This window comes from Dermacentor albipictus, chromosome 6 (assembly GCF_038994185.2).
Source record: "Dermacentor albipictus isolate Rhodes 1998 colony chromosome 6, USDA_Dalb.pri_finalv2, whole genome shotgun sequence".
NCBI lineage: Eukaryota > Metazoa > Arthropoda > Arachnida > Ixodida > Ixodidae > Dermacentor > Dermacentor albipictus.
Genome location: NC_091826.1, coordinates 40,691,711 through 40,704,372, shown reverse-complemented (window position 1 = coordinate 40,704,372; position 12,662 = coordinate 40,691,711). Strand labels below are relative to the sequence as shown.

General features: G+C 51.9%; 1 protein-coding gene across 1 annotated transcript; it reads right to left on the bottom strand.

Annotated features, from left to right (window-relative positions):
- Positions 1–4,407: 4,407 nt before the first annotated feature.
- LOC139046855 (uncharacterized) lies at positions 4,408–12,029 on the bottom strand. The gene is made up of 2 exons (XM_070520774.1): positions 11,723–12,029; positions 4,408–5,887 (listed from the first exon to the last, which is right to left on the bottom strand). Exons 1-2 carry the CDS (start codon positions 11,927–11,929, stop codon positions 4,787–4,789), a joined length of 1,308 nt encoding a protein of 435 aa, XP_070376875.1. The 5' UTR covers positions 11,930–12,029; the 3' UTR covers positions 4,408–4,786.
- Positions 12,030–12,662: the final 633 nt, after the last annotated feature.

Sequence of the window (12,662 nt, the reverse complement as noted above, 5' to 3'; positions counted from 1 at the left end):
CTTGCTCGTGTTCAACAACGTCGCGACGGTGGATGCTGTTATCAAAGAGTGCCGCCGCCTGGAACTCGCTAAAAGCAGACGTATCGATCAGCAGTTTGCCCGTTTGCCCAACACCCCAGCGACTTCTTCCTGTGCCGACGCTCCTCGTCCCAACAACACCGGCGATATTACCAAGATCGTTCGGCGTGAGATTGAGGCCGCCTATCCGGCTGCCTTCGACTCCAGCCCCACCAACGCACCGGCAGTCACGGTTTCCCTGATCCAGGCAGTTGTCCGCCAGGAGTTCGAAAACATGGGCCTTCACACCATCTGCTCGGCCCATCACCCTGATACCCATCCGGCTTCTTCGATTCCGCCCCGTCCCGCATCGTCTTACCCACCACGTTTCCGCAACCCAGCTGAATGGCGCACTGCTGACGACAAGCCCATTTGTTTTCACTGCCGTCGCATCGGGCACATTTCTCGGCACTGTCGAAGTCGCTGGACTTCCCCGACCCGGTCTGCTTATACTGCCTATTCTCGCCCCTCGGGTGGCCCTTCTCGTCCTTATGCCGCACGCTCGGATAATGCCGCCACTGACTCTCCTGCGCCGAACCGCCCCTATTCTCGTTCACCTTCGCCCCAAGGACGACAATCTCGCTCTCCCCAGCCCCGTCGCTCCTTTTCGCCGACTCCCTTCGGACGCCGCTCCCAGCCGGAAAACTGAATGATGCAGCGCCTCGAGGTGACGCTGCATTGCTCCCTACGCCGCCAAATCCTCCATTGACGTTGCCCACTCATCTGAACCTTCTCGACGTGCAAGTCGACGGTGTTCCTGTATCTGCTCTTATAGACACTGGGGCGCATTTGTCGGTAATGAGCGCGGACTTTCGTACCCGCCTGAAAAAAATAATCACGCCCGCCACGACGCTTGTTGTCCGTGTCGCCGATGGCGGAACAGCCCCCGTAATTGGTATGTGTGCCGCCCGCGTCTCCTTCGCCGATCGCTCAACAGTCGTGCTATTCACGGTCATCGCCCACTGTCCCCATGACATCATCCTCGGCTTAGACTTCCTCTCCGCACATTCTGCTCTCATTGATTGTTCCGCCAGTACACTCCGCCTTGACCTGCCTGTTCTGGATCCCGCTGAACCACACCCCAGTCGCCTCAGTTCCGTCGACTTTGCTCGCTTGCCACCTACGGCACTGACTTACGTTGACCTAGTGTCATCCCCACCAGTGCCCGACGGTCACTATATCGCGGCTCCTATACAAGACGTCCTCCTTACACACGGGATCACGGTACCTCATACCGTTTTATCTATTACGGCTAATTGCGTCTGCCTGCCCGTGGTCAATTTTGGCTTGACGACACAAGTGCTGCCACGCGGGATGTCTCTGGCCCAGCTTTGCTCATTCGAAGATCACTCAATAGCATCTATTGAGGTAGACAGCCATTCAGCCGATCCTCCTCTACCATCTCAGTCGACAACTTGCACCATCGCCGACTTACAGAAAATGATTGCGCCCGACATGCCGTCCGAGCACGCTCGTGAGCTCTACCGCGTTCTGTTTTCCTACAACGATATTTTTGACTTTCACGATCGTCCTTTGGCCCAAACTACAACTGTTAAACATCGCATTAATACCGGCGATGCCCCTCCTATTCATCGCCGCCCGTATCGAGTGTCACCGGTTGAGCGTCAAGTTATTCACGCTGAAGTTCGCAAAATGCTTGCCAATAACATCATAGAACCGTCATGTAGTCCATGGGCGTCACCGGTTGTACTGGTAAAAAAGAAGGATGGCTCATGGCGCTTTTGCGTGGATTATCGGCACCTTAACAGGGTTACCAAAAAGGACGCGTATCCCCTACCTCGGATCGATGACGCCCTTGACTGCCTCCATGGTGCTCGCTACTTCTCTTCTATTGACCTCCGCTCCGGCTACTGACAGATTGCTGTGGACGATCTCGACCGCGAGAAGACTGCTTTTGTAACTCCGGACGGTCTTTATCAATCCAAAGTGATGCCGTTTGGTCTATGTAACGCTCCTGCCACTTTTGAACGCATGATGGACTCCCTTCTTCACGGTTTCAAATGGTCCATATGCCTGTGCTACTTGGACGACGTCATAGTATTCTCCCCAACGTTCGCTACGCACCTCGAGCGCCTCTCGGCAGTCCTGGACGTTTTTCGTCGCGCCGGTCTGCAACTGAACGCATCGAAGTACCAATTCGGCCGTCGCCAGATTACCGTCCTTGGGCATCTCGTTGACGCGAACGGAGTGCAACCGGACCCAGGCAAGATCCATGCTGTTACGCACTTTCCTGTTCCGAAGTGTGTCAAGGATGTGCGCAGCTTCATCGGCCTTTGTTCCTACTTCCGCCGTTTCGTGAAAAATTTCGCGGCCATCGCACGACCACTAACCGAGCTTTTGAAAAAAGACGCCCCTTTCCAGTGGGGCGATAACGAGGCCTCTGCATTCTCGCATCTAATCGACGTTCTCACAACGCCTCCCGTTCTGGCCCATTTCGATCCTTCTGTGCCTACCGAAGTTCGTACTGATGCCAGCGGTCACGGAATTGGCGCGGTACTGGCACAACGCCAGCGCGGCAACGACCGTGTTATCGCTTACGCCAGCAGGCTCCTCTCACCCGCGGAGCGCAACTATTCCATCACTGAGCGTGAGTGTCTGGCCCTAGTTTGGGCGGTTGCGAAGTTCCGCCCATACTTATATGGCCGACCCTTTTCCGTTATCACAGACCATCACGCGCTTTGTTGGTTATGCTCATTGAAAGACCCTTCAGGAAGACTTGGTCGCTGGGCCTTACGCCTCCAAGAATATTCGTTCTCTGTCACCTACAAATCTGTCCGACTACACAAGGACGCTGACTGCCTGTCTCGCTACCCGGTAGACGAGCCTGACGGCGCCGACAGTAGTACCGCCGACGGCATTTTCTCTGTGTCTGCCTTCGCTAACATCGCCGATGAGCAGTACCGAGACCTATCGCTGCGAGTACTCATCGAGCGTCTGCGCTCTACACCTACCGACGCATCCGTTCGCCGATATGTCCTCCAGGGCGGCATTCTGTACCGAAGGAACTTCCTTCCTGACGGATCTGATCTTCTTCTTGTCGTGCCAAAACATCTACGACAGACTGTGCTCTTTGAGATGCATGACGCACCTACTGCAGGATATCTCGGCGTAACCCGCACGTACGACCGCATCCGCCGCCGCTTCTATTGGCCTGGTCTCGCTCGCTCCGTCCGACAGTATGTTGCTGCCTGCGATACCTGCCAGCGTCGGAAAACACCTCAGGTGCTACCTGCCGGTCATCTCCAGCCGATCACTGTCCCTGTGGAACCGTTCTTTCGTGTTGGATTAGACCTCCTCGGTCCCTTTCCCACGTCATCCTCTGGGAACAAATGGGTAGCCGTCGCAACCGATTACGCCACCCGATACGCTATCACGCGGGCTCTCCCTACCAGTTGCGCCACTGACGTCGCGGACTTTCTCTTGCGTGACATTATCTTACTTCATGGCGCCCCGCGACAGCTGCTCACTGACCGTGGTCGTAACTTCCTCTCGAAAGTTATCGCCGACATTGTACGTTCCTGCTCCACTCAACACAAGCTGACTACCTCATACCATCCTCAAACCAATGGCCTGACAGAGCGGTTAAACCGCACTCTTACCGATATGCTGTCAAAGTACGTTCCAAGGACCACCGCGACTGGGACATTGCCCTTCCTTACGTCACATTCGCTTATAATTCTTCCCGGCACGACACCGCCGGATTTTCTCCCTTTTATCTGCTCTACGGTCGCGACCCGACCTTGCCCCTTGACACGGCACTTCCTCCTGCTTCGATCTCAACAAGCGAGTATGCGCGCGACGCCATCGCTCTCGCCGACCATGCACGCCAGCTTGCCCGTGCTCGACTGACGGACTCGCAAACCACTCAGCAGCGTCAGTACAACGCCCGCCACCGTGACGTACAGTTTTCGCCTGGTGCGCTCGTGCTCCTCTGGTCGCCCTCCCGTCACGTCGGACTTTCAGAGAAGCTCCTTTCGCGATACACAGGGCCCTACCGCGTGCTGCGCCAGCTGACGCCTGTGACGTACGAAATTGCCCCTGTGAGCTCAACCTCGTCATCTACTGTGGCACCTATAGTGATGTCGTGCACGTCAGTAGGCTCAAGGCCTACTACACTGTTTCCAAGTCCGGCCTTTAGTCGCTCCGGGACGGCGCTTTTGCCGCCGGGGGTAGTGCTACGGAATAGTATTACCGATGACGAAGGGGCGAGCAGTACGAAGACGACGACAACGATTGGAGGCTAGCGCGCGCTGTTGCCTCTTGGCCAAGTGCGGCGTATTACGTTGTAAATATACTTGTATGTAGCTTTTCATTTGCGTCTTCTTACGTAACAATATTGAAGACGCTGCAGTGAGGCAGCTTACACCACAACGTGAAAACAGCTGTGGAACGCCGCTTTAAACCGTTTCTGTGCAGATGATTGGACGCAACTCCAACGGCATTACATAATGGTTAACTGAGATAATAAACTTATTTCCAGTGTTTGAAAACAATACGGCCTGGTTGGTGGCTTTCACGGCGAGTTGTCTTGACTGTGAAAGCATTTTTCGATATAAAGGGACTGCCACAAAGTAAATTTTATTCAAGAAGTGAGGCATTGAGATAAGCGCCAACATACAGCAGGTTATCAAAGGTGCTTTAGAAGCACTCATGGCAGAGCTGGACTTCGAGAAAAGCCCCGACACGTGACGGACTTAATTGGATGCCGTCACTCGCAGTCGTTTATGACGATATCGAATTTAAGCACGGGCATAGTGTATCTTTTACTATTAAAGCTAGGAATATAGAAAATCTGCTGCCACGGGTCGGAAGTTTCACGTGTTACAAAGTCACCACACAAAGTGTCCGGCGGTCCTACGGAAACTACGTGCGGTAAACAGCTGTCAGCTCTGCACGTGTTCCAATTTAACCTCAGCGCCCATCCATATGGATCATCATTTAGTGTGCCAAAAGTCGCACTGCACCATGCGCGTCGGTAACGAAACAGAGCAGACAAGGTAGGGTTGCCACACTCGCGCAGTTTAGACGCACCGAATATAACCGCCGCGTAAACTATTTCCTTCCCCTTTTTACAGCGAGGCGTGCACGTGCGACTACACGAAAGCCTGGGTGTCCCACTTTGCGACTCCAGCAAAATACGAAGTTCCGGTATGAACCCCCTACCATTGTGCGCTTGGAGTGAGCGTTCGTGGCACCACAGATACTGGGCAGCGAGAACTTCCAAACTTCGAAGGATATCCGTCGCCTCGCCTTGCAGTGACAGTCGCACGTCTGAGTCGCTTGCACTAGCCTCAGCCTCATTAGCCCGAGAACTTTCCTCCACTCTCGAAGCGCGCACGCGTTCGTGCAGCTGCGAAGCTTCGCCGCCGATCGCGTCTGATAATTTCTCGGCGGCTGCGGACACGGCTGCGTTCAGAGCTTCGAGGCTAACCGCTAGTGTGGCGTTTAAGTCTTGAAGCTGAGCGCCTTGGGCTCTTGCAGTCTCAGTGAGTTCGTTCACTTGGCTCTGGAGCACCGGGATTTCGTCTTCGTAGCGGTTCCCTGTTTCGCCCTCGATCTCCTGCGCTGTTGCAGTGACGTCACCGGCAGTGCGTTGACCTTGATGCGAGGACTCGGCGAGCGTCGCAGATGAGAAGTTGCTAGCACCGCACCCGCCGATGTAGTGCGCTGCTAGCCTGGCGTTCGGAATATTCTCGCCGCAACGTTGACACTGAGAAGTGTGGAAGGCGCACTCTGCCTCGAAGTGTTGCAAGAGCACCGCCAGGGGGCCGACGAAGTCGCAGCCGTGGTCTTCGTTCCAGCAGTGAGCCTAGAATCGAAAAGCAAAGGAAGCAGGGTATTCTGTTAACAATATATTTATATCTTGTTACTGACAATGATATATCTTTGTCGGTAATTCGCGGAAGCTCCGCCTGCATTGCCCTCAATATTAATAACGTCTTCCATATCATAGTAAAAGCCGGGTCATGGTAAATCCAGCAAGGCAAGAGTGCTCATGCCTAATTGTAGGTGCCCGGATCTTGGCTTATCACTGCGTTTTATTATTTGAGTCGTTGCCACTTTGAAAACATCTCGCTCCAAACAAAATTTTCGCTTCTTTCTTCATCTGATCCATTAGAAGTTTAGAGCATCGTAACAGATTACAACGTTTGTTTTGTTTCCATTCCTTGCTTCCAATTCGCTATCTGTTTCTCTTTCTCACGACTACTGGTTACTCTCTACTTGGTTGCCAACTTTCTTGACGTCTTCGATGGCGTCTACATGCTTTTCATGTAGAGATAACCGCTCACTTTAGCCACGCATTTATTTCGATCCATGTTCCTCAGTATTTCTACAAAACTAATTTTGCTCTGCGCTTCTCTGATTTCAAAAGAGGACGCACCCATGTCACGCTGCACTGCTTCATTGGTGCTTCTACTGAGGGCTCCGAAAGCCAATCGACCAGCCGATCTTTGTTTCACTTTCAACCCCGACAAGATACCCGATTTGAAGAACAAACGGGCATATGCGAATGTTAGCCGTAGCGCTAATGCTCCTTTCCAGATTCCACGCACCACCTCATTTATTTTGGACCCAAAATGCCTTACGTTTCATCATTAATGCATTCCGCTTCGCGTTTATATTCAGATTATCTAGTTGGGTCCTTGAGTAGGTGACACCGAGGTATGGATATTGCTTGACTATAAGTACGACAGGCGTTTGAATTGACACTACCTAAGTACTCGTCTCTTCACTGAAGATCAGAATTGCCGATTTCCCTGAACTATGCTTCAGTCCTGCGTTTGTCGCCGTTTTACCACATATATTTGCAAGTGTCTGCAAATCTCTTGCATTGTACCCTAGTGGCATTGTGTCATCCGCTTACATCAGTCCTGGGCTTTGTTTCACAATTTGTCCATTACGCATGTCGGATAAATCAAACCCTAATTCATTATTTCCCTGTCTTCTTTCGATGACCTTAACAGAAAGCGTGAACAACAATGGAGACAGAGGACGTCCTTGCTTCAGTACTTCGTGAATTTCCACCACTTCATTACACTTTCGACCTCAGCGTACAACTCGCGCTCGGTTGTCTCAATCTCCTTCAGCAGCTCGTGTGCATTCATGTACACTGTACACTGATGTGGCGCCACCTGATAGCCCAAAATGAACACATTTTTTCGCCCCTATACATTCTCAAGCCCTAGCGGCGCGAAAATGAATAACCGATCTTAATAATAATTACAAAAGCATGCTTATAATCCCATGACACTAAGCTACGTGTGATTTGTTGATTTTACTTTATGCTGGCGCGACGGAGAGCCAGTAACACGGGTGAATTAGCATCGAAGCAGGCATCGTGATCACTGCCATGTTGTTCAATCATGGTAACTGACGTTATAGCCTACCTAATAAACTTGCCGGAGTGCAGTGAACTACGCGCATGCGCTGTTGTAGCCACAAGGCTCCGTAATCGTAACATGGTAACGCTTTGTTATGAAACTATTGTACGCCATCGAGCGGAAACTTCGAAGACGACCGCCATCGTCTGCTTTTGCCGTAATCCTCGGCGCGAGCCGCCGCAGGGGAAGCGGCTGGCGAGAAAAGAGGAAGGTTGCGGAATGCCCTCTTCCTGCCCGAGGACTCCACCACAGTACCCTTCACAGGCCACAACACTCGTACGCGAGTATGAAAGAGCCATTCGACAATCGGTCTAGAAAGCACCCCGAACTCGTTTGTCCAAGAGCAAGCGCTTTTAGCACCGGTACCTTTGTGTGGGCAGCGAAATTCCTGCCACTGACCGCCAAGCCCGAAAAGAGGCGAAAAGTGCTAAAAAAGCTATTCGCTTGAAAAAGAAAATTGCGCAGACAGTTTCGTGAACGATTGTCAGCGTAAGCGAACAGACCTTGCGAACAAAGAATCGTGGACGCAGTAGCCGAGAAACTGCGGAACCAATACAGGGTAACTGGAAGTGCAAATAGACAACCTGAAGTCATAGACAACCATAGACAACTTGCTGCAAATGTCAGAGTGTCCACTTCACTTCGACATTTTTGGGCCCACACGCACTACACATCTCTGGAAGCCTTTGAATCGTTTGCTTCAAACTGAGCATGCGCCGTCCATACCGTGATGGCATATCGGTGACAGCGACAAAGGTAGCGCCCACGGCTGTTACAGCGATAGCGAACTTTAGAAAGTAAGGATGACTGGTTTAATGACGCAAAGGTAGGCAAAATGCCAGTCTGCAAATTGATGTAAACCATGATTAGCTCAAGCAGGCTATGGGTTCCCATTATATTGAAGGTGTTGTGTCGTGCTGCAAAGTAGCTATATAAGGCCATAGGGACAGATTCTGCGTTCCGGCTGACAGGCGAAGCACTAAGTGCGATAGCAAGTTAATAGATAGCTTTAATAATTAGGGAAAGTAGTTTTACAGGCCGTATAAACTGTAAACATTCGCTTACTAACGACATCAGCAATGATAGGATTTGTGAGCGTCACTCAACGAGGACATAGAAAAGACACAGACAAACAGAGGCAGCATTGCCTTTGCGGTTCTGCTTCTTTCTACGTCCTTGTTCAGTCGCGCTTACCCATTCTATCACGGATTCAAACCAACCAGCCCGTCAACGTGTTTTGTCTGAATTAACCAGCACGGTGCCACACGCACACAAGTAAACATGAACAAAGCTCGCTCGATGACAGCGGAAACTCTTGGTGAAAACGCTGGAGTTAGGAATCGCGGAAGCAGCCGCGAGCCAGTTGACCTCCGTGCACCTCAGTCTTCATAGCGAACGAAACGTCGCAAGCACAGCGCATGCGAAGCTACCTGCACTACGCGTGCTCTGCAAACATCGCAGATAGCTTTGAAGATGAAGCCAGCGCGGGCGCGCACTTTGTCCACGTCGCAGATTGCTTTGAAGACGCACAAGCGCCGGCAACGCGTTCCTACGGCGTTTACTTCGGCGTCCGCGGTTCGCGTGGCCAACACCGTGGACGCCGCAATGTCTTCACTTTGTATAGTGTGGCAGGCGAGGAGGACACGGAGACACCCTGGCAGCCGCTGGAGAAGAACGCCCCTCCTCTTTTGATTGCTCCTCCGTGCTTCGCGCGCCACAAGAGAGGGAACGCATCCTGGCCCCTGGGCAGCGCGGTTGGGTCCCCTACTGAGAGACAGTTATTACGGTGCACTTTACCCCCCATTCACCTCCCTACATTAAGAACCGCCTGGCCGCGTTCCTCGCTCGCCTGCTCACCCTCACAAGCTTTTACTCATACACAACGACACGGCGACTGCGACGGCAGAAATACGCCTGAAGTGCCCTATTTAGTTGGTATCGGAATAAAACTGAGTAAATCAAGCGGGCTAGGGGCACACTTGTAGCCGCCGCGTCTCAAAGCGGATGTCAATAAGCATTGTCATCATCATCATCATCATCAGCAGCAGCAGCAGTTAACGTCTCCGTTGATGTGATCCGTGAAAATCACTACGTTCAGGGACAAAGTGTAGCACTCTATTACCTCTTAGCTGTTCTCTTAGACCACATCACAGAAGGAAGCTGCGCGTGGAGAGCAGGGTTTCACTACCAGTCGCCATGATTAGCTGACGCAAGTGATTGGCATACGCCCCACTCTGCCAATTATCCACAAGCTAGCACGGAAAGCTAGCTAATTAAAATCGAACAAGGCGGTTATAACAAAAGGAGGGGTAAGGTAGAGGAAGGAGGCAAGAGTCGTCTCTCCACTTCACTATCCACGAGCAACGCTTCAATAAACAACCAAATATGACTGGCAATAGATCTGTGTTTGAATAAGCCTTGCTTCTTCTCAAGAGGTAGATTGGCCGCGCGCATCTGCTAATGTTTTATGCTGTCGATATAAGGAGTGCAGGACTTACTGCACACAAGATTGAGCGAGATATTGCTTCACTGCTCAGCAAACAAACGAAACTACAACCGTTTCTATCACTAACAACGATAGCAGCTTGGCAGACTCCGTAGCGCTAAACAGTGGTTCCGAGCACCGCTAAGAGAGGGGTAGCCACACGCAGGGCGTAGCAGATCGTCGGGTTTCTGCGTGTGTATGGAGCATGTGTACAAAAATGATTTACATAGTTTCGAAATTGACTTCACGCCACCCGCAACAGCTGTGCCGAGGCTGATCCGATGCGTTACCGACAAAACGGAACCGCAAAATACGAAAAGTAAGTTGAACAAAGGTGCATTTTTGGTTCATATGTTACCGACAGTTGGGTGATGCTTGGTCCTACGTAAGCTTTTAAATGTCGAAGCAATGCTATGCTTACCCCACGAGGAACCTGTACGTCACGTAAGACGAACGCAATGACTCATGTCCCTGTAAGCAGGCACGTTCATTTAAATCAACCATACAACACGCGCAACAGCATACAAACTCTGAACAAGGATACGAACCATAAGTGAAGCATTGCATAATGTATATAAGAGTGGGATCACGTTCAAAAAGGCTGATAATGACACAGGGCTGCATGGGCATGAGCAAGTGTCGCGCCGCAGCAGTTCATCTCACCACGATGCTGTCGCAGTTTCCATAATGGTGTCAAGGCGACCGCAGCTGCTTACTGAAGAATGGAAACGCTTAAATGCATAGTTACAGTGTCAGTACAGAAAACACCAGAAATAACTCAACAACTCTGCACAGAGCCGCTAACTACAGCAAGACGTTCACGAGCACAACCAACAAGAGGAAGGACGTCGTGCCGTCGGACCATGACGTTCCAGGGAAGGCCGCAACGCAGAACAAGCGCGGGAAATAGAAGCGCGCAATACCCAGCGCCAACGAGAACAACACGCCGACGGCACAGAGAGAGAGAGAGAGAGAGAGAGAGAGAGAGAGAGATGCACAGACAGGCAGGTAGGTTAACCAGACGTTGATCCGGTTGGCTGCCCTGCACGGGGGAAGGGTGAGGGGGGTTAAAAAGAGAAGGGAATCGGAAGGGCGAGATAGAGAGAAACACAGACGAACACGAACAGACCGCGTACACTACAGAACGGTAGGGGGCGGCGTTCTTAACGTGAAGCCACGCAGACTGCAGGAACCTGCACAAAGAATATTGCATACGCCGCTCAGCAAATGTAGTGGTGGTTTCGCAACGGCTTCGCTAAACTAACCCTAATTCCCCTTAACACCAAAAGTCGTGGGTTCAATTCCCACCACAGGTCGAGGGCGCGAATGCCCTAAGTCGATCTTAATTACTTGCCTAACTAACGCCACATTAATTAACACGAATGGTAGTGGGTTCGGATGCCGTAATGGACTATCTCAAATAAATCCGCCTTATGACGTTCGCTATCGAACATAAGCCAACGACTGATGAGGGTTGATAAGGGTCTATACTTGTCGGATCAAGTTCCACAACATACAAAATTACAACGGGCTGCGTGGAGACCAGCAGGTGGCACAATGCTTACGCATATGTAGGCAACTACCAGAGGAGTTCCTGCGCGATTTTCTTTTAAACTTCTGTCGGGTTGCAGCATTACCCACACATAGCTCTCTTGAATACAACACCAACGGAAAACCTCATATCAAAGGGAGAGGGAGAACGAGAAGGCAAGGATATTTTCAACCTAAGGTCACTACTTTCCTCGCTGTTGGAGTGCGACACATATTAGATACAAACTTTCAGGTTCTGTTTCTTTCTCTCCGGAAGCTGCCACTTCTGGCACTCGTCCTCGCAGAAGGGTTCTCCGTCCAGGGGGCAGACGCTCCCGCCATCTTGAACGACGGAGCCTCGCTGGCACTGCTCGCACAGGGCGTGACAACAGGGCAGTAGAACCGTCGCGCTCGGAATCACGTGGCAGACGCAGCAGGCGTAACGAGTCAGCATCAACTCGTCGACGAACCGCGTCGGGCGCCAGTTGACACCGCTTACCGAGTCACACACTCGGTGCAGGGCTCGCCGTCCGTGATCAGGCGTGGCAACAGCGGAGAGAGAATGCCGGGGCCCAACACAGGAGGTGGGCGCTTCTTCCGTTGCCCACTGTCACGTGGCTTGCTATAACGTAGGCGGGGGACGCAGCTACAAGAGAGGCGACGCCGATAGCCGCGATTGACGCCGCCGCCCAGAATCGGCGCCGTCTCCCTCCCGCGCAACCCCGTTTCAGGTTGTGCGCGCTCTGCCAGGAACGTATCACGAAAGCAAACTTTGCACTTATCTGTTGCATCGGACGTGGGCCCTCAAGCTATGTTTTTGAGAGATCCCATTGCGACTTCGCCTATCAGCACACCATAGAGTCACGGAATAACTTTCTTCTATCGCATGCGGTAGTCCTCGCCTCCTTGTTTATTTGACATCAGAGTGGAAAACTCCACCTGATACAGATCTTTCGCACGCATAGAAACAGTTTGGTGCTTATTGTCTGTCTCTCGCAAAAGGTGGGCCTGCTTATCGCCGGCCTGCCTTACAGGGGTCAAATGTGGTCTAGAAAGACTTACTTAGCTGAAGAATGTAACCGCCCATGGACGTATAAGGGACGCGGAATGGTGCTAGCGCTCATCTGACAGCGTTTTCCCGCCTTGTAGACGGGGCAGCTCTGGCTTGTCTGCGCCGCTGTTCTCCG

What these genes read in the sequence shown, in the direction of transcription:
- LOC139046855 (XM_070520774.1), bottom strand. Translation starts at nt 11,929, where the DNA reads ATGCTGACTCGTTACGCCTGCTGCGTCTGCCACGTGATTCCGAGCGCG. An exon ending in GAAAGAAACAGAACCTGAAA is followed by an intron (nt 5,888 to 11,722) that starts GTTTGTATCTAA and finishes TTTCGATTCTAG; the next exon opens with GCTCACTGCTGGAACGAAGA.